The sequence below is a fragment of the Strix uralensis genome, chromosome 3 (assembly GCF_047716275.1).
Source record: "Strix uralensis isolate ZFMK-TIS-50842 chromosome 3, bStrUra1, whole genome shotgun sequence".
Taxonomy (NCBI): Eukaryota; Metazoa; Chordata; class Aves; order Strigiformes; family Strigidae; genus Strix; species Strix uralensis.
In genome coordinates this window covers 98,257,078-98,283,234 of record NC_133974.1, presented here as the reverse complement: position 1 = coordinate 98,283,234, position 26,157 = coordinate 98,257,078, and the positions used below count along the sequence as shown (strand labels likewise).

At 42.0% G+C, this 26,157-nt stretch overlaps 2 protein-coding genes across 7 annotated transcripts in view; one reads left to right on the top strand and one right to left on the bottom strand.

The window, feature by feature from the left end:
• Nucleotides 1-1,184: 1,184 nt before the first annotated feature.
• On the top strand, nucleotides 1,185-26,147 carry RHOQ (ras homolog family member Q). Of its 2 annotated transcripts, none has more exons than XM_074863546.1 (5): nucleotides 1,185-1,427; nucleotides 1,599-1,657; nucleotides 17,305-17,469; nucleotides 18,226-18,321; nucleotides 19,061-26,147. In XM_074863546.1, the coding sequence occupies exons 1-5, from the start codon at nucleotides 1,286-1,288 to the stop codon at nucleotides 19,091-19,093; spliced, it is 495 nt and encodes a 164-aa protein (XP_074719647.1). In that variant the 5' UTR covers nucleotides 1,185-1,285; the 3' UTR covers nucleotides 19,094-26,147. The 2 variants fall into 2 exon arrangements, with proteins under 2 accessions (XP_074719647.1, XP_074719646.1); XM_074863545.1 differs by having other exon boundaries at nucleotides 19,057-26,147.
• Nucleotides 9,783-26,157, bottom strand: part of PIGF (phosphatidylinositol glycan anchor biosynthesis class F) — a 29,708-nt gene continuing 13,333 nt past the window's right edge. For 2 of the 5 annotated variants that reach the window (XM_074863542.1, XM_074863544.1), the window contains exons 6-7: nucleotides 19,631-19,764; nucleotides 18,445-18,968 (exon numbers count right to left, since the gene is read on the bottom strand). In XM_074863542.1, coding sequence (XP_074719643.1) covers nucleotides 19,651-19,764 — 114 coding nt within the window. In that variant the 3' untranslated portion in view covers nucleotides 18,445-18,968; nucleotides 19,631-19,650. Of the gene's footprint in view, nucleotides 10,370-14,755; nucleotides 14,857-18,444; nucleotides 18,969-19,630; nucleotides 19,765-26,157 lie in introns of those variants that run through there. The other 3 variants (XR_012628247.1, XR_012628248.1, XM_074863541.1) reach the window with 3 other exon arrangements.

Genomic DNA, 26,157 nt, shown 5'->3' with positions numbered 1-26,157 from the left:
GCTTTCTTTTATAGCTGGCATTTTCCAAAGGGCTGAGGAAATACCTCCTGGGGCAGCCTCTGTCTGCTCGTGGTTTGGGTTGACGCTCTCTGGATGAATTGGGAGGAGATCGCAGCTGAGCAATCTTGGGTGTGCTGCTTTCCCCCTCCGTGGCCTGAAGGCATGAAAGTTTGATCGACTAAGCTGAAAAACTTGCAAAGTAATAACTTTTCTGTTTTGTCCTGATTTGAAAACATGTTTTATTGAATATTCAGATAAGACTTGTGCAATGTGGGAGTTGCATTTATTTTCTCCCTCAAGCATGTCAGATCAAATAGAAACACAAACTGTACGACACAGAGGTCTCCTCGTGGTTTGTGCTGTTGCGTGCCGGCTTTTGCCGTAATTGGATGGGGTTTATAGCATAAATCTGCAAAAAAGCTCAGACTAGAGGAGGCAGTTGTTTTCTCTCTGTGTGTTTCACACCATTTGAAAACGTTAAGTTGGAAAGAGTTTGCCAGGGTGAAAGCCTAGTGTCACTGAATGGTGGGATTGTTGCCACTGACACGAGTGGGAGCAGATTCCACTCATTTTCCATGCAGTGTCTGCTCTCTTTCGCTCTTGCCCTTCAGTCCTTCAGCCTTTCAGGTGGGTGCTCTAGGCCGCCTAAACCACACACATTAGTGTTCTTAATACATGCCCACTCCTGAACTTCAGACCCAAAGACAATAAACGCAGCGCAGAAAAAAAAATAAAATCCTTTCTCGTCCCGTGATTATTTTCATACCGACTCAGTTATGGGCTAATGCCGGAGGATGCGACCCAAGCTTCCAGGACGATCGGGGGCGGGGGGGGACGGACAGACACACGGATACGGACACACGCGGACACGACCCGGGGGGGTCAGCACGGCGTTAACGATCGCCGCCGCCCGCAGCGCCCCGCGGCTGTGGGGCCGCCCGCTCCCGGAGAGGAGCCGGCAGCCGCTGAGCAGGCGCCGGCGGGCCCCAGCGCGGCCGCCCCGCCGGCAGCCCACGCGTGGGGCGCCCCTCCCCGCCCCGCGGGGGGCCGCTCCCCGCCCCGCGCCCGGGCCGGCGCTTCCCCTGCGCGGCGCGGCGCGGCCGCGGCCGGGGGAAGGCGGCTCCCGCCGGGCCCAGCGCGGCGGCGGATGGCGGGGGGGCCGCGCCCGGCGGGGGCCGGCGGGGGCGCCCGCTGAGCGGCGGCGGCGGCGGCGATGGCGGTGGCGGCGGCGGGGGGCCCGGCGCGGCGGGGCGCGCCCGCGGGGCCATGAGGGCGGGCTCCGGCCATGGCCCATGGCAGCGCGGCCGTCATGCTGAAGTGCGTGGTGGTGGGGGACGGCGCCGTGGGCAAGACGTGCCTGCTGATGAGCTACGCCAACGACGCCTTCCCCGAGGAGTACGTGCCCACCGTCTTCGACCACTACGCAGGTGAGCGGGCGGGGGGCCGGCACCCACCGCCCTGCACCCTTCACCCCTCCATCCCTCCATCCTCCGGCCTTACCCTGCCGGGGCGGGGGGGGGTGTCGGCCGGGGTTTGCCCCCCTTCTTCACGCGCGGGGTTTCTCCCCCTTCACCCGCTGTGTTTCTTCCCTTTCGCAGTCAGCGTTACCGTCGGGGGCAAGCAGTACCTGCTGGGGCTGTACGACACCGCCGGCCAGGTGAGTGCCGAGCGCTGCCCCCCGCGACCCGACGCCCCCCCCCCCCCCGGCCCCGCCGCGTTCCCGGCGCTGAAGTTATTCGCAGGGCTGCGGGCCGGGCCGGGCGATTCAGAAGCGGGTTGGCGGGTGGAGGGGGGGTGTGCGTGTTTGATAAAAACAGGCTTTAAAAGAAAACCATCGATCCAACCGTTATTCCCGCGGGCGGGCGGGCGGAGACGGGCTTTATTTTTAGCGGTGGGTGGCCGGCTGCGGGGGAGCTGCGGCCGGGGCATCGCCCGGGCCGGGCATCGCCCCCCGTCAGCCCCCCCGGAGCGGGAGCGGTGACCCTCCCGCCGGCCTCCGGGTGGGGAATGTGCCTCCCTCCGCGGGGAGGGAACTTGCTGCCTCCGACGCGTCAGGTCGGGGAGAGACCCAGGCGGTGCCGCAGCTTGCCATGTTTACACGTTACAGCTCTTCGGTAGCTGAAAAGAGTTGTTCAACTTCAGGGCGGTAAATAATAAAATTTAACTCTCAGTTACTGCCTTTCAGATAACCTGGGTTTCTTCTGCTACCTCAGACAATTCAAGTGATTGATTTGGTTAAGATTACTACAGCCTGTTGTGAAAGATGCTCTGTCAGCATGTATCTTAAGTAACTTTCATGATGGATAAAATGCTTGATGTTCGGCGGGTCACTGGTGTAGCAGCAACTAAAGGGCTCCGTTATTCAAGTCACTTCTCGGTCAGCTTAACTTGCACAGCACCAGCTGCGGGCCGAGCGCGGTCTCCTGGGTTAAAGTACCCCAGCTCTGTGGAGATGCCTGATCGGAAACAGAATAGTTTGTGAAGTGCCTGACCCCTGGGGAGGTGCAGGCGTCTCCCAAGGAGGTGTGGAGCATATGCGGAAACGCTGCATGGGTTTTTATAAAGTTGTGTATTCCTTATATTAAAACTTCTTCTTGCAGTGTAAGCATGTGTTTTGGTCTCACATGACCTCCGACATGCTTCCTTGTTGTAAAGAGCAACTAGTAAGATAATCTCGCTGGACTTGCGTAGGCTGAAGCCATATTTTTTAACCACGTTATTCCTATGTTTAATTGAACAACTGCTGCCTAAATTAGTGTACCTTTTTAGATCCGCATACAGCCTTAAGTAAGGGAAGCAGCATTTGACCAGTCTTCTGTACCTTTGTTAGGCCTGAAATCAGTAATAAAATTAATTCCATGAGAATTGTAGGAAACAGCCCCATTTCCAGAAAGCCGATACATGAAGGGTGAGACTCTTCCCAAAAAGACTGACTTCATGATTGCCATCGCACTGACGTAGACACAAACTAGTCAAATTTATGCCAACTAAGTGCATTTCTTATTGCTGTCATAGTCCTGTTTTTCAGTAGTAATTGGTTCAAAACACAGCTGGTAAAATATTGCTTAAGTAGGTTACAAAATGAGGATCTAGTGCTCAGGCAAATAAAGCATTTGGTTAATATGCAACTATTTTTCTCTTTTTTTATAATGAGCACTGGAAACTGTGAAAGTGACCCTAGCGCTACTGTACATACGCATAGCTTATTTGTGGATGCCATCTCAAACAGCTTGTGCTGGCTTGTTGCTATTAATGGGAACGTGTGTTGTTAGCACTGTGTGGTTTTGTGGTATCCCCCCTCTGCCTGAACGTGCTGAGTACAAAACCGAATGACCTTTGGCCTCCTCAAAAACTAGTAGGATAAACTGGCTGGGTTGCAGCAAACAGCAAGTGAAGGTATTCCTGTTATACTAAGAAAAACTTTTCAGTGTGAGATTTTATATCCAGACCTGTAAAAAATTGAGGTAAGCTTTTTTTTTTATTTTGTTCCAAATTCTGAGAAGCTGAAATCTTAAGTTTGAATTACAGAGCAGTTTCTGCTGTACCCAGGACCAGATCTTGCTGGCCTAATTCAGAGGAGCCTCAGCTCACATAGGGTGTTTTAATGAGGCTATCTTTACAAATTTATCTGGTCTTGGCAAAACCCCCCTTTTAGTCAGACCTGCTGATAAAATCTTTACCATTATTCCCATCCCACTTCAGTGCGTTTGGGGAACTGGTGGGCATCTGAGGCTGCCCACGGGAGCCCCATCCCAACATCCAGCACAACTAAGGAGGGGAGTCTGTGTGATGGTGCCAGTCCAGCAATTTCATTCTTTTAGCTGCTTTGTCAGAGAGCATGCTGACAAGCCTGTCGTCCCACAGCTATGCAATAACAGCAAGCTTACGTTAAAGCTTAAATGTATATTGTAAAGAGCAGAAAAGACGTGAGTTGAGGGTGCCTTCCCTGTGTTGAGGAAACAGCGTGCTGCATCTGGTACATGCCTGCTGCTTGCACAGACTTCTGTACGGCTCGGATTCTTTGCTTCTCAAAGTCAGGGTTTCTGTGCCAGCATACATCAGTGCTTTTATTTCCAATTCTGTCACCCCCAGATAGTTTCACTGCAAAATACTGGTCTGATAGTATAATTTTGTCAAAACTTTACAGTACATGATCACTGTGGTAGCTAAGCAGTTCACAGTCTTCAGTGTGTTTATACTCCCAGCTCTGGACAGAGTACATAGATACAATATACTGATCTCATTTTGAGGGGAAGAGGAGGGGGTAAATGGAGGTTCAGGCAGTGACCTACTCCAATTCCATGCAGGAAGCCCATAGCAGAGCAAGGATTAAAGACAAAGACCTTTTGATTTCTAGCTGGTGCACAGCAGGCTCATCACCCTGGAATACTAACTTATCAACCTGTGGCTCTCTTTAACTTGCATGGTTATGTATAGCAACTTGTGACAGACTTCTCTTTGGCAAAGGAGTTGCAAGTTTTTGAGTTCATGGCATCCAGTACTCATTTCTAGCTCGTTTCCTCACAACACACACAGGGTCACATGTAGTAACTATATACCAATGACATAATGCCTCTTATCTTTGCGAGTTTAAAGTAGGTTGAGAACAAATCTATTAAAATACCGTTGTTTTTTTTTTTTTTTTTCCCCCAGGTTATATATAGCAGGGAAAAATGCCACTAGCAGTTCACAAACTTCAGTTTATACGCAGACAGACCTTCCGCCCTTTGGGTGTGTGTGAGTTCAGGCAGGCTTTTCTCTGGCTCAAAATACTGAGGCCCTGGTTCTGCAGAAAATAGCCAGTACAGCTGCTGGGCAGTGGAGGCTCTGGGAGCCTGTTTGGGTTTGCAGCTGTGGAGGCAGTCTCCCATGCCAGGGAAGTGGGTGGGAATTTGGTGCCGGTGGTGTCTGAGAGGACATTCCTCCAGCAATTCCTCCCAGAGGTGGAGCCAGCAGCTCCTTTTAGCCTTGCTGCTGCACATAGCCATGCACTGAGAGGGGGTGGGCTTGGAGTGGGTCCTGGTTTCCCCAGGAAGACGACAGCTGTGGAACCTACCTACATTGTCTGGAGCTGGGGAGCATCAGTGCACTGAAGTTTAAATGTGAGGTGCTTGTGCTACTGATGCTTGGATGCCTTTGGCTTTGCAGTAGTCTCTCCTGCTCTGCGAGACTAACTGTGTGTCAGTACTGCTCTTCTTTGAGCAGGGGAACGTGGCAAAATCACCCTGGGAAGAGAACCGTGGTTTCATCAGGGGTCTGTTATCTTCACTGTATTGGAGTGCTTTTGAACTAGTGACAAGTGATGATAATTTTGCGCTTCCATAATACCAAAAATAATACTGTCAACTCTGATGATAATAAAACTTTTGGAGAAATGTCTGTAAGCACTAACAAAGAGGTTGCAGTATGTCCCTTTGCCAGATCGGGCTAAGTGTGAGGACACACAGGAGCTACCTCTTGGGGATTTTGCTCCATATTGAAGGCTGCTGCTTAAAATGGCATTTGGGGTCCATCCTCCTCTCAGTCCCTTTTGCTATGGGGTTTTCCATCCATCGTGTCCCTTTTCTCCAGTATGTGCTGACCACATACAGGTGGAAGCTTTGCTATGCTCCTGTGTCTTTGCTCTGAAGGACTGTCAGAACCTGGAGGGGGGATGGGGGGGATGCAGGAGCGGAGCCTGTGCTGCTCCTGCTGCCCTGGGAAGAGAGATGCTGAGGCATAGTGTGGCTGGCTGGTGCAGGTTTGGCACCAAGCCAGCATCTGGGCAGTGCAGATCTGGGTACAGAAAGAGCAGAGTGAATCTTACTATGGTGCAGTGCCTAATAATAACATCTATATTGCTCAGCATCACTTACTGATATGATACAGTGTGGACTGGTTGGACAGAGCTGAGGTAAACTGTATTCCTTGGCTTTCCATTTCTATTTATCTCCCTTAAAGGCTCTAATACGTGTAGGACAAGATGTAGGTCTGATACAATAAAGCTCTGGGTGCCTTCCCAACTGTCACCAAAACAATAGCCACAAAATATGCTAAGCACAAGAGCAGAACAAGCCACTTCTCGGTTCCTCTCAGCTCAGATACCAATGGCTACTCTGGATGCAGCCACAGCCATCTTAATTCAGATAGATACTCATTTTTTGGTTGTAAAGGAGGTCCTGGTGTTAAAAGCAATTTTACATTAAAGTTGGTCAGGCTGCTGAAGTGTGTAAAGCTAACTCAAACATTAGCAAGATCAGTGCCTGTGTTAAGGCCAGGTGTAAAAACAAATGGTTATAACTGTGAATGTGCCTGTGAGAAAGAGGGGGGTGGAGGTGTAGTTATTAAAATGGGTGGTCACCAAACTTGTGGTTGCTATAAATAAAACAAGAAATAGCAGTAATCTTTGTACTCCTTGCTGGCTGTTTGTCTCGGCTTTGGTAGGTAGCCCTGGTCTAGCAGGTACCACTTCAGTATCCTACTGAAAGGAGAGGCAGCTGCTGATCATTTTGGCTGGTCTGTTGTAAAATAGAAATGTCCCTCCTCAGACCACATTACTTCTTCCTAGTTTGACCTACCACACAGCTGTAGTACCAACTGCAAGCCTGGAACATGCAAGCACGGTCTCGCACAACGCAAAGCCTGCCACCCTTTACTGTACAGTTGTAAACAGCGAAACCTGTAACCTGATTTTGGCAGATCTAAAAATGAAATGTTAGCAATTAACATCCTGTCCCCTTTCTGTCCCCCCCTGTGCCTGCCTCCTCCCACATGCATTTTCCCTTGCTCCCTTTATGATGTCCCAGCCGAGCTGGCAGCTGCTGGGAAGCTGTGAGCTCCTGAGCTCACTCCAGGCCCGTCGTGCTGGCCTATGAATAGCTCAGCCTCTGCTGAAGCTGCTCTGCTTCAGGATGTTGCCAGCCACGTAGATTTAATGGCTCTGCAGCAACAACTGGATGTATGCAGAGAAAAATGTGCCTAGATTCTCCCTTTGAAATATGATTTTTTTCAATGCAAAAGAAGGAGGTGAAGTGCCTGAGCTTACAATCTGTGTGTCGACAGTTCTCTAGACAAGTGTTTAAGCAAAGACAGGCTTTCCCTTTAAAAGGAAGGGGACTCACACCTTCAGATGTGCTTTTAAAAATGGCCTTCCAACAGTAATAATCCCAGTGCAAAGCTTACATTCAAATGCCTCGTTGTGAGCTGTGACTCACACTTTGAAAGCGTCATAGGCTTCCTAGAAAGATAGGTAAGTATAGTTATTGCCAGATGGGGAGTCTCAGGATGGGAGATGCTGCTCTGACTTCCCAAAAGCATCCACTAAAATATGTGTTGAAAACTCAAGACTGTTATGTTTCATTTTCAGAGTGTCAAAAGGCCCACAGCACTTCTGAATAGCGGCACTGCATTATATTAAAATCAAATCTAAGGGATGTGTTTGAAAATGTAGATCCAGAATGTCTTTGCCAAATTAACAGTAAGTTAATGGCAGGCCAAAGTAAAGAACCCAAAGCCAACCAAGTTTGAGAGGTTCTCAGAAACTTCAATTTTTGATACATTAAAAGCACGTTTTTATGAAGACTACTAACCTGGAGAGACTCTTGCTAAACATTGATTATGTGTTCAAGTAAAAATCTCTTCTTCCTGGATTAAGAGTTAGTAGATATCCTTTAGTTTGTGACAGAGTTCTCTCTGAATTTTACTAATTTATAATTTCTTCGAGGTACAGTGGCATCTTTCAGTGCTATCCAGACATCACCAGCTAAAAAGGCAACACTGAATACAAGCAATAATTATTGCTCTTCCAGCACAATGTTACTGCATATCCTCTTCCTGACTTCATTTTAAGATGGTGTGTGCACCTGCAGTGATTTGAGTATCATATAATCTACAGCTGTACTGCATGAGGCAAGAGTGATGGAATGGGACAACTGGGTAAGGTGGCATGAGCTGGCAGTTTTTCTAATAGAGGACATACGAGACCCTGGGCATTTTCGGCAGGTCAGACTTCTTGACAAATCCGTTTCCTTTGCAAAGAGCTCTTTGTATTTTGGTAAATAGAAAAAGTATAAAAAAATGCACATTTTTCATCTATAACCTAACTCCTGATTCAGCCTCCAAACTATATCTTAAAACAAACTAAATATAATTTAGACTAGAGTACTGCCTCCGTAGCGCAGACCTGCAATGCAAAAGGACTTCCAGTGTGTGTTAAAGTCTGATCCAGAGCCCTGTGTTAGCAGGCACCCTATTGCTGATTTCAGTAAGCTTTGTTCCAGTTCCTTTATTGAGAACACATGGACAAAGTGGATGTAAAACTTACTTCAGCAATACTGAGGTTTTGTCAGTCCCAGGCATTCAAAATGATGAGTCAGCTATTCCTATCCGCAGACACTACTACCTAAAAAACCTAGAAAATCAAAATGGTTTGAGACTTTTTCTTTTGTCCTTTGCTGGATGTGGGTTTTCTTTAAGCCTCTGGGCTTCATATATTCAAGTTTTCTCTGTATCTGTGGGGTACTAGAAATTTACCTTTCATTTAAAGGGGAAAAGGATGTGATTTTTCTTTATATTATCATGAGACTCCAGGAACCTGGGCTTTAAGAAACAATATAAAGCACACTGATTCCAAATCCTGCAGTTTTATTGTGAATTATAAAAATCAACATTACTAAAAGGGATGCTTTGGGACAGAGCTTCAGGACTTTTTTTAAACCTCCAAATTAGCACTTACATTTCTAACAAAACTGCCTCTTCTCTAATTAGAAAAAATGCAAAATGAGGGCAGAGAGGAGGCGAACTGTATCTTTTTACTGCTCTGTTCTGTGGTTTTATAAGCAGTCTGTTGGTTTGGATTGGTGACTGGATGATTTGTGTCAAGAAAAATGTGTCTGAACGCTACAGGACAATTTCAGCAGTTCCGAAGATGTTGTGTCATTTTGACACGTTAGTGGCTACTGTCTTCAGTTTCTTTTAATCCTGCTCTGTGCTGCATCCATGTGGCATGTGTGCAATAATTCTTTGCGGTGGCTGGCACTCACTGGTGTGTGTATAAAAATGGAGGTGGCAGCATTATTCTCCAGAGCAAAGGAACATCTACCAGCATCCTAGGTGAACTTAGTGCTTCAGATGAATAAAACACAGACTGAAAGTTCTTCATGCAGCTTGCGCACTAAATTAGATGTAGCCATGAATGCTGACAGGTCAGTAGGACTGAATGCTGGTTCCTTGTTGGTCTGATTTCCAGTTGGGATGCAGTGGTGGAGTCAGTAAGGGATGGATGCCAGGTGTGACCTGGGCTGCATCTTTAGTTACGACCAACAGATAGCCCAGCCACGGGCAGTGAGATGGCTTACATATTCCTCACTTAAGGAAAACCACAGGCAGTTTTTCAACTGCCTTAACACCTGCTGCAGTGAAATTGTTGACTTGTTTTACCACGTTCTTCAATGGAAGCTGTTAGCTCTGACAAATTGGGACCTGACATAAAATGAGGTGCAGAAGACTCTTAGGAACTCCTTTAATTCCAGAAGCTCTTTCACTGTGATGTGTTACTCAGTGTGCACATGATGGCACCAGTACTCTGGCACTTCGTCTTCTGAGGAGTTGTGTGATGGGAATTAATCTTGAGTCAGTGTGAAGGCTTAGCCTTCTATCTTACAGCTGTTGCTCAACACTGGACTGAAGAATGTGCTTTTGGGGTTTATTTGTAAAAAGTGAAAGGGAATGGGGCACCTAACTGATCAGTCTTTCTTGCCTGGGCAGGATTTATATAGTTAGTAAATGAAAAGACATGTCTGATATGATACGGATAACTATATTAAACCATCTCTATTCCATAGTCTGTTTTTGCTGTGAGAACATATTCACTGATGGTCATATTCTCCTGTAAAGATAAAGAACTCATCTTTCAAAAGAGCAGGTTCTGTAGAGGATCTGACCAGTTTCCCTGTGCCAGGGAGAATTTTATATTTTTTCCTTTGATTGCCCATATCTGAAAGAATGGAAAATCCTGATTGTTCATGGCTGCAGACACCAAACTGGGGTGAATTCCTTTCTTGGAGAAAGTAGAAATCCTGTGTGGGAAGAGTGCTGTTCATAAGGTCACTGACAGTGAGAAAGCAAGCGGCACAGGAATGCACCGCAGCCTTGTAGTTTCTCACGGGTAAGGAGTGAAAGGGCTTGTCCATGGCAGTTAGTCTGCCACTTCTCGGGAGCTCCATAGTGGATAAGCATCTGGTGTAAGGTGTTTAAGTGAAACTGTGCTTGCCGATACTGTTTGCAGACAGTTGAATCCATGTTCTGTTGTTAACAGACGCTAAAATAGTCTTACAGAGAAAATTCAGGGACTTCCACAGAAAACCATGAAGAAGCCAGCAAGTTGAAGTTCCTGTAGCGATGGAGAGAAGAGAGGGAATGTTCTGTTGAGACTGTGTAGGAAATAGTTTAGCATCACCACATGGCAAGATGTAGGATTTGGACAGTATTTAATCCCACATTAAGACTGGGATCAATTCTGATCACTTAAAGGCAATTTTGTGTATAATTAAAGGAATATTCTGTCTTTTTTGTCTCTAATGCTTTAAAATCCATCTTACTAGGCTCCATCTTCCAGCTAGTTTTTTCTCTCTATACAGAAAAGCTTATTCAGACATGTAAGCAGCCACACAGTCTTCAAATATGCCAGAAGGAAAGTTTTGTCAAAAAAATCGTAATTCACAAACCCTGGGCTTTTTCAATGTATAATTCATACCTCCTATGAACAGTCCTCCTCACAGGAATTTAGAGATGGATTTAGATCAGCTTACTTCATTTTTAGAATACAATGGAAGAGCACTTAGCCTGCATTCTTGCAGCCTTTTCTATAAATTAAAAATAGATGCTGGGCCCAAATCAGCAGCTTTTTGCACTCCCTGAGAAACCTGTGTGAACAAGCCACAACAGGACAATTCTGCTTTCTTTAGAAGCCTGTGAAGAGACAGAGGGTCTGTAGTGCACTTCTCCCTGGCAGCCAGGGAATAATCACCACATCTTGTTTTCTGTGTTCAGAAGCTAGTGGCTACAGATGTAGGCATCTGAAAAATCAAACTTGGCGATCAGCATAACAGGGCCTGGGTTGCAGAATTGGACGAGCAGCCGTTTCATGGCAACGTTGTGTTAGTCCAAATTGCAGCTTGCCAAATGGTCCGGCATTAGTGGTGCTTTGTGAGTGGTGGTGCCAGGAAGCCCCAGCGTCCTGGCGTCACTCCACCCTCCTTCCTTGCAAAGGGTTACAGCGTTATACAGCCCGGACTGAAAAAATTCAGAGTTTTTGTAGCCAGGGAAGCAATTTGTGCATGGCATGGGGCAGTACAGACCACTTCCCTCTTTCTCCTCCCCCACCCAGGCATCTCGTAGAATCAGAAACCACAGGGTGATTCAGCGGGGTGAAGTCTTGTTTCCTGGTGCGCTTCTGGAGCAGACAGTTGTTCTCCGAGGCTCAGCCTGGTGCTTATGGCAAAGCTGCAGATCAGCCTTTAATTTGAGATAACCTGGGGAAGATGGCAGGATGTGTCCACTGGGGTAACTATGAGCTGTTACTAAGTCCCTGCGGCACATGTTAGATACCACAGTCTTTATGGTTCACTTGTTATGTTTTCCGAAATACTACAGGGGGCCTTCTGAAACGGAAATTTATTTTCAGGGAGGAAAACTATGAAGAATGCTGTCTTGAAGGATAGCTTTGAAATGCACTTCAAAAATTAAAAGCATGGCACTTCATATTGAGAGGACTTTCAACAGTTGTTACCAGGGCCTACTATGAAATGGGTTAAAACTTGGACTTTTAGCTGGGATTTTGCTCTGCAGAAACCAGCTAGTTACATATGTGTGCCTCACTGAGACCCTCTGAGCAGTAGTAGTGATTACCCTTCACTGCATGAAGGTTGGATTCCTCTAGCAGCTCTGACCGATGTCTATTTTTAGCTTCCCCTCTAAAAACAGATGGTTGGGAGTGAGAACCTCCTCTTACGATTGCTGTTGTAAGCTGTGAAAGCAACAGATGGTTGCTAACACAGAGATCACAAACCTAGAGTTGTTGAGCTCCAGTTTCTCTTCCAGTGGTGCAAGCTTTATTTTGTTCCCTCCCATCCACTTTATACCTTCTCAGCATAGAAAAGAAACAGGCTTATCCTTTTGTTTATGAGAGTATGTCAGTATAACTGGAGATGTATTGTTAAAATTCCATTCCTAAGCTGCAAAACACATAAAACTACTTTGGTTCCTTCAGAGTACAAAACACTGGGCCTGGATTCAAACATGAGCATGACACACCTTGCTCTGGGCTCCTGCCACAATGTTAATGACATAGCAGAATTTGGTTTCTCCTACTTGCTTAAAGACACTAGCCCTCATATTTGCAAGGAGCAAAAATCAAACAAACAGATCTAGGTTAGCATCTTCTTCGCTACCTGCAACAGCAGATCTGAGAGGTGTGAATTTCCCCAAAGGTCTTGGTCAAGGCATGGGAAGGTATTGACTGCAAAGGCGACTTCTCTACTTGCCTTTCATCTCCCCAGATTGAATAGAGAGACCCTAATACCATTCCAGCAGAGAAAGAGGCCTGTGGTCTCACATTACTGAGAGAGGGGTAAGGTCTTCTGTCCCCATCACTTTAACTTGGGCAGGGAAGAGTGTGATACCATAAGAGGGGAGCTACAGGGCTCCAGTACTAGGAGATCTCAGTATGCCTGCACCTCTTAACTTCAGTTTTTTAATATATACAAGGAAATAATGCTTTTTGTGGGTCAGAAAGGTTGTCCAGAAATTACTAGACTTCACTTTGGCTTAGTTTATTTTTAAAAAAATATCCCACTGCACATAAGCTATGTACATCAAAGGCTTTTGGAGTGCTTTGCAAAGACTAATGCATTATTAAGATAGCAAACCCCTACGGATGGGAAGATGCAAGTAGAAAGAGGATAATAATTTGCTCAGGGCTACATATTGTGCTAGTGGCAGAGTTAGGAATACAGTTTGTGTGTTTTTAACTGCCTCTCAGCTGATATCTGTGGAATTGGGCAAAAGTATTACTTCAAAATCAATTGTACAACTTGAAATATGGCACTGCATTCTGCTTTTAGTCTGACCGAACCCTTGAAATGAAGAAGAACATAATGCTGCAGAACTGCAATATCATTCTTCGGTCTGCATACAGAAAGTTCTTCAAGACCTTTGTTTCTGAGCAGGTAAATGTCAGGAAGAGAAATAGCCAAATTCTGGACACGTTAAAACAAATCCACCTGAACATCCAAAAATACAGTGAAAATCAGTGATTCAGTATTCAAGTACAAGGCAGCAGAAGATCTCAGAGAGGCATATTATTAGGTACTGTAACATGGAAAAAGAGACATAAAGGAGAGATTTTAAGGAGTTAAGATAAAGGCAATGCTAGACTTACCTGCAGAGAATCAAAACTAGGGAGAAATGAAAATTTAAAAGAATTTTCCATTCTCCCATCTTAAAACCAAACCAAACAAACCCAAACAGTCCTTCCCAGTTTGTAGTTGATAAGCCAAGTCAAGTAATTAGTTCCTCCATCTCAACTCCTTTCCCACATTTGTTCTGTACTGGCAGCTGTCCTGGGTTACCAGAGATACTAGGTAATTGATGGACGGTGCTGCTGCAATGTTGTATCTTTTATAGGGATCATAGCTCCATATAACATTAATTAAGCCAACATACTTGCATCCAATTTGTTTAAAGTTATTACAAGTCTCATACTTTCAACATGTTTTTCTATCTATATTCATCTGCTTCAGCAAACAGTGAAGAATTTTGTTTAAAAGTCCAGAGTGTGTTGGAGAATGAACCATTTCACGGTCACAGCCTGGAGTTTTTGAGACTTGTACTGCATATTTCGATCCTTAGTGGCTTTCTTGCCCATATTATTCACATTCTTAAAATAGTCCATTTAAAGTCTTTAAATATTTTTAATGCCTAAATATACATGCAGTGCCTCCCCCACTTAGATTGGAAGTCTAATAATTGCTGTACAATGTGGTATACATGCACTCAAATTGGAATTTATGTTGACTGGCTAGTATAATTAGATTTTGTCATTGCATTTAATTTTAGAATAAACCACATTTATTTCCCTTACACTAGATTCAGGAAATAAATTATAGTTGAAGCAGTCAGATTCTTCCAGGCTTCTCTAATATTCAGGCTAAATTAATTTGGTATTTCAGATTCTTCTACCAAGTGCAGCGGTTATTTAGGCCCAATACATCAGAGAAAGTTTTCAGGTTTGATTGCTATTTCTGAGGGGCTGTTGGGGAGTGGAAGGAGTCTTTAAACACAGATGGCCTACTAGATGCTAGTAACATTTAAGCCAGGGTCTCTCTTATGAGGACCCAGGACCAGCGTAATCATGTGGTGGGAGGCTTTATTAGAATTACCTGCCATTATTAGTATCAATACGAACCTAATTTTCATAGCACAGACAAGGTTTAAAGGAGAGCCTGAAAGCACTGACTCGTTTCAAGCAGCAGGATTGGTGAGTATAGCCTTCTCTGTTTAAGTAAGTGTAAATGCAGTGAAGTCACTGTAGTGAATATGACATACATCTTTGGCCATAGTACATGATGTATCCAATCACACTGTACTTGCCTTCAGTTTAACTTCTTAATTACACAGAATGGCCCCACAGCTTGCCCAGTGCAGATGGGACAGGGTATAAATCAAAAGGCATATAAATAGATGCAGGGGCAGGAAAGGAGTTCAGCAAAGCACACACCTTAAAAGCAGTAACATTGCTCACTCCCAGATGACTGCTGATGAATCCGTGGGAAGTAAGGTGCAGTACCAAGATGTGGCTAAATGCACGTGGATTTGTATCTAATGGGATTTAAAAAGATAATAGCAAATTTTTGAAGTAAGCCATGCAACTGTAACTCAGCTTTGAGATCAGAAAATTATTAGTATTTGCTATGAACAAATGGTCCATCTGTAATTTGAAATGGATTAACTAAAGAGATATTTTAAGGTCAATGGACTAGCAGTAATTTCTGGTGACAGTGAAAGGTCTTCTCCATTCCAGCATTTAATGCAGACAGTATTCTAGTTATTGTAACCCAGATGCGAGATATTTAGACAATGTTGAGTGTAGTGAAGGCAGCTCTTTGGTGGTAGGAACAAATTATGACTTTAAACTAGATTTTTTTTTTTTAAGAAAAACTCTATTCAGTTACAGCCCACATATGATTGTGGAGCTGAATTTCAGAGCAACTAACGGATCTGCCTGCATGTTCTTTCATGCAGATTTTATACTCCAGGGACCAGTGTAATTTGCAGCTGGGAAGCTTCTTTTAGGATTTTGATCTCCACCCCAGAAAACAGAGTGGCAACCCTGAAGCAGGATCTAACTGTGTTCAGTAGTAGAAGTGAAATGTAAAATACATGCTTTAAAAAAGAATTGAATGTTGAAGAGTTTCAAGTTGCTATTGTGATGTTCTTAAAGTTATTTCTGCTTTCTATGACGGATGTCCACAGATGTGGAAAAGACACAGTTACTGTTTTTTGAGTCAGGATAGGAGCCTGACACTAGCAGGTAAACAACTGATCTTCAAAAAGGCCTGTCAAATGTTGTAGTTTCACAGTAGTGTCAGTTACTGTGGATGTGAAATTGGGAGCCCATGTTTACAGCCAAGCATGCTCTAGCTTATTGACAAAACTGTAGAGTATACAAGACTGGCAGTAGACTGCATAACCAAAATGGCACACAAGAACGCTGATTACAAGGAAGAATATTGTGTAAATAGACACTGAAGAGTACTGGCCAACAGTCACCACCTTGCTAGTGCAGAATCTTCTCCAGTGCTTGACTTTTCTCCATCTTATGATGAGGGTGACAGCCCTCTTCCCGTAGCTGTTGACTTCCAAATGAAAAGATGGGTCTAGCAGAAATTGTTCTAAGGAAGTTGTCACATGTTTTCTGAAATTCTAGTGACACCATCTTTAAAACTTAATAATTAATCAATGAAGGGCTTTTTTGAGGGTGCAACTATAGGTTCATAATCTGGTAATGTGACTGTTGCCAAGGAAACAAAAATTTAATTTTCTGGCTTGTTTCAAACATGGAGTTGAATTATCTTTCTGTTTCTACATTTAATGAACAAATCGTTAACAATATTTGTGAGATTTAATTAAGATGGGGAGCTTATATGGGGAAGAGAGAGGCTGCTGCGGCAGCCATAATAAACTGGTGTTTATTGTGGAAGGGAAGGCATAAAACCAGCATTCATCACTGTCTCTGCAATGCCCGGGCTCAGTCTTAGTTATCTATGTTTTAAAAAAAAACAAAAGGCAAAAAACCCCTATGGTAGGAATGGTAAGGCCATTAGTAAGGAATGGTAAAGTTGGTTCACTGCCATAGACCAAAGGAAGCCTTGCAGAGAGAAGCTGGGGCATGTTCCCTCCTGCTCTTAGCTAAAAAATATGGCACTAGAGAGAACTCTGTTTTACAACAGGGACAATGCTCCTAGGTACCTCTGTTGCCACAGTATTGTATTCCCTGGCAGTAGGACTGGTGACTTTAAATGCTGTGGCTCTAAATGACCAAAATAATAATCTTTTCACACTAACTTCCCCCCAGAAAGGGCATTAATGTTCCTCTGATAGTGTTCTTAGTCCTTAATTTCTGTTCCTTCCCACTCTTTGCTGGGCTTGCTTACAGAAAGCAGTCTGGACGAAAGAGGTCCTCTATCTGATCCTTATTTCATCAGCCCTGATCACTAGCAACAGGACAGTAAGGTTTCCAAGAGGCAGAAAGAAAATTCTAAGGAGGGCCTTAAATATCACCTCTACATATGATCCAAAAGAGAACACTGAAGTACATTAAATAACCTTCATCTAGCCTAGCTTTGTATAGCCTGTATGGTTCTATAGCAGTCACATCTGCTTATTTATTTTTGGTCAAACCTTTTATTATTTTGTTATTTTTGGCTAACCTTTGATCTGCAAGTATGTTTAAACCATAAGCCTTTTTTTTTTTCCTTTACGTGAAAACTTTTTAAAGGGTAGTCTTCTGTATATTCTTGTACAGAAGTAAGTTTCTATCTGTATTAACACACTTTTCAAAATATTTATATTCATATATAGTTACCCTCATATGCACACTTTGCTCTAACAGCCACATTGACTAACCTGGAATAGTTATAAACATTCACAAAGTTTGCCTCAACAAAATTCCTGAAATATGAATACAGTTTCTGAATATAACTGTTAAAATTAACAAAATACAAGCAACAATTTAATATTGCAGATAACAGAATTTTTCTTTCTCAGGAAGACTATGATCGTCTGAGACCTTTATCTTATCCTATGACCGATGTCTTCCTTATCTGCTTCTCAGTGGTAAACCCTGCTTCATTTCAAAATGTGAAGGAAGAGTGGGTACCGGAGTTGAAGGAATATGCACCTAACGTTCCCTTTTTACTAGTAGGAACACAGGTATATCTGGTTCTGTTCTACTTCATTTAAACAATTCACATCATTGTATGGTGCCTTTTCTTTGGGCTGGAAGTTCAGGCCCAACAGGACCTGAGCAGTATCTCCTTCTGACTTTGGAGGAACAACCCTAACAAGTGGCAGAAAAATCTAGATCTATGTTGTTTGCTAATAAGCTACCTCCATTTTGTTAAAATATATGCATTGTAAATGGTGGCAAGATTGGCTGCATCTCTCCATTTGACTTTCTATAAAGTCATGGGACTTACAGAATAAAATTGTCTGTTCATACCCATGTTATTACTGGGATTACTTGGGTCTACAACTATTGGTCATATCCAATATTTGCTGAAGCAAAGGAGCAAGGGGAGGAGTGAGACAATTTCCTCTTGCTTCTTGTGGGCAGTGGACTGGGCTTCCAATTACAAAGTGACCCACATGTTGGTATTATGTTTGGGTTAATCTTTCTGCCACTGCTGGCTATACATTCTGGTATTCTGAGATGATCACATCTAATTGAAGAGCTGAATTACAGAATAAACGTTTGTTCCTTCTGGATTAAAGGTAGTAGTTCACAGCTTAAATTTCTGGGGCTTTTGGATCAGGAAGGGTCCATGATCTGAATCATGACATGACTCCATTTTTATACATGTAATACTCCATTAAATAAGTATGTCTGCTTTAAAAAGACGATAGTGTATAGCCTGCTGACTTTGTTTAGAAAAAGTATTCCAACATGACTGCAATCTTTCTTTCTAGATTGATCTTCGTGATGACCCAAAAACTCTGGCAAGACTGAATGATATGAAAGAGAAGCCCATATCTGTGGAGCAAGGACAGAAGTTGGCAAAAGAGGTAAACTGGATACTCCTAAATGAAACGAAAGAAGCAAAAAAATCCTACTTCCAATTGACTTGTTCTTCCTTTACCATTTTGTCCATTTCTTGTACCAGTCAACGTATGAAACCTTATGACTAGTTACCAGTTAACAATATTTATTTAAATTGTTGAATACAGCTAACAAGCAGACCTGTGTAATAGCACTTCTCTGTTAGTAATAGTTCTAACTTTGTGCAGACACTTGTAAAAACTACATAAGCATTAGTCAGAGAGAGTTAAAATCACAGAGTGGTTGAGGTTGGAAGGGACCTCTCCTGCTCAAGCAAAATGTTGGAAGCATCTTTAAGAAATTATTTGAGGATGCTATACTATCATTTTAACACACTGTGTGGATAATACTTACCAGGACACTTATTTATAGAGTCTTATTTTTGAAACATGAATTGGTCATGTAATTCTAATTATTTTTTGCTGTTTAATTATCAAAAATACCTTAGGACTCCACTGCCAATCCAAAGAGCTTATTTAATATGCTTTCTTTATATACCAAACCAACTTAAATATGTTCCAGATCTTTGGCTGAAAGACAAATCTTCTTTTCTCCTACAGGGGGATGCACATGCAGGTAACTTTCTAGATCCCAGACAAACACTGTGGTGTTGCTATTGGGAAAAAAAAAAAGCAGAAGTGCACAGATAGAACTGAACAGCAGAAATGTATTGCTATTGAATTAACTTATTTTCTTGACAGATAGGAGCCTACTGCTATGTGGAGTGTTCAGCTTTAACACAGAAAGGACTGAAGACCGTTTTTGATGAAGCTATTATAGCCATTCTAACTCCAAAGAAACACACAGTGAAGAAGAGAATAGGCTCAAGATGCATAAACTGCTGTTTGATCACGTGAGATACATTTGACAATGGCCAGGCTTACTGTGAAATTCTACTGAATTTAAATACAATGCATTAAGTACACAGCAAACTTGTTACAGGTTTGAAAGCTAAAACTATGATTCTGCCTTCTACAACCAGTGAAATCCAGAAGAATAAAATCAAACTCAACGAACTTGTAATAAGAAGCCACCGCATCTGTTACAAATATTTTATTCAGACTGGAAGGTACAATCTCTCAGGGTTACATAGTCTAGAGGAAGCAAAAACTGCACCATGCTCAAGTGGCATCTATGTGATTTCATTGAGTGGAGATGCTTGGCCTGAAATATTCTAATGAATTTGGATAGTCTTCTGCTTTGACTATACATCTCTCTCTCTTAAAAAAACCCCAACTTTTGCACAGTCTGTATGGAATCTGCACAAAGAAATACCTTGTCTCTCATTGCTCCAGTTATCTGCTTTTGTACGTAAGCTGCTTCCGGTTCCAGTGTATCCACAGAGGCGCAATAATCAGGCCAGCCATATAGCCAAAGGTAGCTCCGAGGGAACAGGAAATGGGCCATACCTGAGGGGAGAACACAAGGTAAAAGCAGACAATGAGGAAAACGTTTGTGGTTTTTTGTACTTTGTGAGCACAAATTCTCAGTGTAATCTAGGTACTGAAAGCCAGTACAGTCGTCTTCTACTTTAAAGCTTGACATGCTTTCCTAAAAATGCCAAAAGTGTAACAATCATCTTCATGAACACTAAATGCTGTTGTACAGTTTTTAATTAATATGCATTAAAATGTAACCAGGCTTCTGGCTATTGCAGACTTTAGTTTGATATTCCCAAAACCATGTGAAAAAGCTTACAAGTATCTATATCCCCTAAAGTGTTCAGCTAGCCGACCTTCCTGTTCTGCTGCACACATTTGGAAACCTACAGATTTCTTGGAGATTTGTCCTTCCAATCTCTCATGGTGTTCCAAAAATTTTAGAGGTGTTTATAAATGAACTAATACTCAAATAAGGCCAGAGGCTGAGATGGATAGAGTGTTTTTCTTTCTTTTTTTGTCTTGAAAAGTAGGTAAAGGGATGAATTTCTCTCTGGCTAGCAGTAGGGAGGGAACATAAGTTTGGAAACTGACTGAACATCTTGCATCCAGTTCATGAAATGTGGTAAGCCAGTTATGTTAAAGAGAGCTTTAATTATAAGCTCTGTTTCCTAGTATAAGAACAGGGAACTGACTCAATACAGCTGACTCCCTTTCACAAACCATCTAGTACTGAGGCAAAGAAGTAATGGGATTCATCCCACACAACTTGTATTTTTTTTTAATTGGTATTGATTTGCAGGGAGGAGTGGCCAAAACAAAACTTAACCAGTCTGTCCTCAGATGTAGCTTATATTACCAGTCAACTACATACTGCATTTGATGAAAGTCTCAACTGAGTTGGTGATTAATAATATTTCTTATAGAATAAACCGAATTCCCATCCCTCTTCAAAAATTCTCCTTTGCATGGTTTTTTTTGCAAGGACAATTTTGCACTTCCTGCTATACAGTGCATGTTCCTGAAGCAAGTACAGACTGCACTCTCCTATTTTTTTTAATTTTTAAATTAAGAGGGTATTTCCACCTTCTATAGTACTTGCAACTGAGAAATGCACTAGACATTGAAGAAAATATTTACATCTCAGTGCCCAGCCTTCTTTTCTACTTCATTTTGACTTGCAACTCATGAATATCAAATGAACTTACTCTTAATGGTACCGGTTCCTCCTTTCATTCATTTTCCTAGCTCAAATTCTTTTCTTTACTTCATTATTATTTGGAAAAATGTATTTATTCACGTACTTGACCATAGGAGTTTTAACTAGGAGTGAGAGTAACATATTCTGTCCTCTTCTGTTTCATCTTTATGGTCTCCTCAGCTGTTTCATCTTCACATTCCTTAGCATTTGCAGTTTTATATATTATTTGGAGGTCTTAAGGAGTGTAGCAAAGATGACTAAACAAGGTGCCTTAGGTACTCTTTATTGACCTTAGTTCATTCTGCCATTTCTGGACATTCTGTCTCTGCTACTTGTTTTTGTTACTGAGTATTTTGGCTGTTGCCTCTCAAACCAAAGACTTGCTTGTTTTCATTCATTTAACAGTGGTATTGTAGATCTATAAAAAGCCTTGAGATGCTTTGGCATGGTAAGATACTATGTTTATTTAAAACTCACATAAGTTTGTGGCCTTGGCTAAACTTATGCTTCAGGTGGATCTTTTCGACTTTTAAATGAAATGTAATTAAGTTATTTCTAGCATTTTGCATTACATGTGTCTAAAAGACAAAATGGTAGAAAAGTCCCTGCAACCCCAGCTGCTCACTCAGTGACGTTCAGTTGGAAGAGGAGTCATACTTTCCTGTTCACTGATGAAGTCAAATATCACTCTAATTTCTACAAAACTACGGACAGAGGCTTCATAACTCAGTGGTCTTTTTACCACTGAGTGATCAATGATCCTGCATTATATTCTGCCTACATTAGGTGAATCTGTAGTTGCCTATTTGCTTTCCAGAATTATAGGTAGATGTTGGACTCTACATTTTTCATGTTCCCTTAACTAGAGATTCAGTATCCCCAGTGACCCATTGACCCTGTATCTTTTGGTTTCTTGTGTAAAGTGGGCAATTGCTGGTACGATTAAAAGGATCTCTGATGATTCTTGTAGCTTCTTTTTAAGTGACTGAACTGCAATTTGGAACGTGGTTTTTCAATAGTTGTGTAACTTCTAAATATTAATTATGCCTCTCTCCATTTCCAAAACGCGCAATTTTTGCTTTGCTTTTTAAAAATCAGTGTTACCTTAACAGCAGTTTCAGGCTGTCTCACTTAACACGTAAGTCTCTCTGACCTCTGAAATCCAACCCTCACCAATGGTATCTGGCAAAGATAGGGGCAAAGGGAAGAAACCATAAAACACTCCATCTCACTGTCTATGGATGAGACAGAAAAACACCACCTCATCCCTTCTAGTGGCACAGAACAGAAGGGTACTGGGCCAGGTACTCATTCTTATTATGCTCGTCAGATGGCCCGAAGTAGTTCTGAAGACAGTTTGATTGGCCTTTTGAAAACTCTCTAAGCACAGGAGTTAAAAGACTGGACTTAAGAGCGTTGCTGTCCTTACACTATTTTCTCCAACCCTCAAGGCAGGGCAAAACCAGCCTAACAAACAGGTAATGATAGTAGTTCTGCACCTTTTATTCTTGACTGCTGGCCTTTAGGCTACCTATAACCAGATGCACCCATGGGCATATCTAAAACAGCAAGTTATCAGACAGATTAAGATGTGGCTCTTAAGCACATCAGCTGCACTAAAATAACAGCCCTCGCATATGCTTTCTGTCCGTCTATGAAAGTGGATTGCTTTATTTTGCATTAGCTGCTGGCCTTGTTTTTCTGAGACCCAATCACTTTCTGCTGGACCTTTTAAAATGAATTTGACTTGCTTGATTGGTCTGCTTTTGCCCTGTATTTTATATTATCTCTTAAACTTGGTTTAGCTTCCCTGACTTGGTATGAACTGCCTCTAAGTGACAAAAATCTAAGCAGCTAATATCCGTCTGCCTGTTCTAAGAGATTCCATTCCACTTGTTTAACATATGCAACCTGCAATACACCCCTCATCCCCTGAGAACAATTCAGCTCAGTTCCTCCTACTTTATGCTCCCTTCTGCTGTGAAGAACCTGACATACCCTACCCCAGTACTGATGTCATGTCTAGGCTGGGTCAGCAGCAGGGGAATAAGATGTTAGGCAACATCGCCTAACTGCGCTTTTTTTGAGGGGGAAGAAGGTTGATCTGGAGAGAAGAGCGTGGGGAGCGTGGGAGACAGGACAGAACATTCTTCTGGAAAGTGTCATGAAATGCCTTGTCTGTCCCAGCAGCTGGGAAGAATCAGCTACCATCCTCACAGCCTAATACAAGAAGAGTCAGTTTACGTATCAAATGCATGCAGAAAAGGGCAACTTTAACAACCTGTATATGATTACTAGGAATCTGAACAGCAGCTTGGCAAAACCAAATCTCCACTTACATGCTTAACAAGTGCAAAAACTGCATTTTAAGGTACAGAGCATGACCCAGCGGTTAATACAAACCAATCCTGACCTCTGCTATTTGTTTAAATTTTCTTTTTGCCTTTTCATCTGGCAGCAGTGATAGGACTTAACAGAGATTTCTTTAGGCTAGCTAAATAGACACTGCAGAACTGCAAGGTTTCTAGTATATATTAGAACTCATTTTAAGAATTAGGACTAGGAATTGCCAACTTTTCAGGACACAAATTAGCTAGTTTCTTCAGTGCTCTTTAGAACTGATGTGAGAATGCTCAGCAGATTGCATGGAAAGCAGAGAATGTTGCAGGATCCCAGCAAAGTAGCTAGCTCTGCTGTACTATGCATGTAGCTAAACCAGAATTCCGACTGCATGACAGTTTGGTCATCTATTACAAGTCTGTAACTTGCATCCCATGCAATGGGAATTACATAGACACTGATAAGGACCTAAAGGCCAGATTCTTATAGGCCAGAGCAGCAACACTCTAATAAAATTTTTAAAGATACTGTAAAGTAAGCAGCTGACTGCTGGAACTTTAATACATACATGCAAATACAGTGGGGCAATCTACTGTACGTACTTGGTGTTTTTTTAGTAAACTGGTTGCATTCTTTAGATGAGTGCTTTTCTCATATTCCTAAACTCAATTTTTTTGTATGCTTAGTATTTCAAAAGATCCATTTCTGACTGTCAATTAGAAAGCTATGTAATAATTTGTTTCATTTTAAAACTGAATAAATGAGCACAATTACTTTCCCTCCCTGTTTCTAACATGCCTTAAATACCTGATTGTTTAGTCTGTACTGTCTTAAAAATTTCAGTACATGCCTTTAATCTATTTTGGTTGCATGCACATGTTAACTAAAAGTGTCTTATCACATTGTACAGAATGTGTGTGTTGACAAGCACATGCCGAGGAGAAGTGTGAGGTTTTTTTCAGGCTGGCATTTGTAACGAAGTTGGTTTTGTAGATTTGTGTTCTAAAGTTATAGTAAGCATAACTGCCTTTGATCTCACCATTAAGGTTTACACTTAGAAAACATATCATTAAATAAACAATGATAACTACACTAAAGTGGAACAAGCTTCTACCTCTGTTTAAAAAAAAAACTTGAACACAGCATATTATCCCTTCTACACACATAAAGCAACTTCTTTTACAACAAAACTTTCACAGTAGGTAGTAGATACAAAAGCAAATACAAGAAGGAAACTCTGAACTGTGTTAACAAAGTAGTGTGAAAGTTTACAGTCCTATTTCAGCTTACTTGAGTAGCCACCAAGAACTGTACCTGAGATTGTCCAGATTATTTTTCAGGTTACAAATGTCTGAGAGGTATCTAGGCTAATATCTTGGCCTAGATTACATGGCAGTCAATCAACTCATTTGAGTTCTATCAGCACTACCTGTTATGTTTGTAGTACCCAGCATAAAGCAGGAATATATAAATTTCACTTTTCCCTAATGGTAGGAAAACTCAGTAGGCAGGATGTTGTTTCAAAGTCACTTTTATCATTAGTAACAGGTACTACAGATCAAAATTATGCTACAAAAAACCCCAGATGGATGGATGAGCATGCACACAGTAAACCCAGGAACATGTTTTTAAAGTCTGTTATCAAAACATGCAATAAACCCAGGAACATCAACATTTCCAAAATTCAGCTGTCAATGACGAATGGGGTGTCTGGAATGCTAGGGCCACCACATAAAAAGCATGCCAATAAGTAATTATACCATCTTGTTCTGCAACTAAATTAACATCAGGCTGAGCAGAGAAAGGATGTGTCACAATGTGTCTAGTAACACCTAAATGACCCCCTTCTGTTCCAGTGATGTTGTGCTTTAAGGTGCCACTGCTCAGATGACACATGAAGCTAGGATCCTAATCACATGTCGTTATTAAAAGTACACCATCAATTCAAAATAGGCAATCTGAAAAAACTAAGCAACTGTAACAAAGGAAGTTATTTGCTGTTTCTTTGCTAGAACTATCCTAACCATAACCCTTACATACCCGCTGTGCATCACAGAGGACACAGGCAACTAGAGATCGATGTACAACTCCAAACATCCTGAACATCATCTAGAATAGCCTTATTTAAATGATCATAATTAAGTGTTGCAAACTATTTTAAAAATTGTTTATGAATTAGATAGTAATCTCAAAACATTGGCAAAATTATTCTACCAGTCTGACACTCGTAATAAACTGAAACATGTCTTGCAGAGTAAGTCTTGAAAAGTTTGGGTGGGGTTTTTTTGTTTGGTGGGATTTTTTGTTTGGGTTTTTGTTTTTGGTTTTTTTTTTTTCCCCCAATACAGAAATGTAATTACTGTAGGGATTATCTTGCATTCCTGTAAGGCAATTATCTTTACCTTTGTCTGAGACTGGCTTAATTCTGCAGACCTATAACCCAGAGCAACAATAGAGTAGGCCTCCCTGACCAACTGTTGCATAGTTACAAAATTTTCTGAAAACTAGCAGAGGGGCAATAGGCATGGCCAAATTATCCTAAAAAGTTACTTTAGGAACAACAACAGAATAATGAAAAACAATGAATCATCAGGATATCAACTGACTGTCAGCAGTATATTTTATACTTCTAACAGAAATGCTTTATATATTTTTAATTTCCATTCTGAAACATTATTCAAATAATGTCATTTTATTTTCAAAACAATATTCTGTTCCTATTAAGTAATATTTACTTAAAAGTTGTTATGTGCTAAAAAATGCATTTTACATTACTATTTTTAAATGTAGACAGGCCCACTAATCTGAATATCCCCTGTATGCAATATTTTTCAAACAAAAACATGGAAAATAAAGTGAAGATTTTCTGAGATATCTGTATT

Excerpts from the sequence above, each read along its gene's own strand:
- RHOQ (XM_074863545.1), top strand. The coding sequence starts at position 1,286 with ATGGCCCATGGCAGCGCGGCCGTCATGCTGAAGTGCGTGGTGGTGGGG. Across the intron at positions 1,428-1,598 it reads CGTCTTCGACCACTACGCAG|TCAGCGTTACCGTCGGGGGC; the intron begins GTGAGCGGGCGG and ends TCCCTTTCGCAG. Across the intron at positions 1,658-17,304 it reads TGTACGACACCGCCGGCCAG|GAAGACTATGATCGTCTGAG; the intron begins GTGAGTGCCGAG and ends TTTCTTTCTCAG.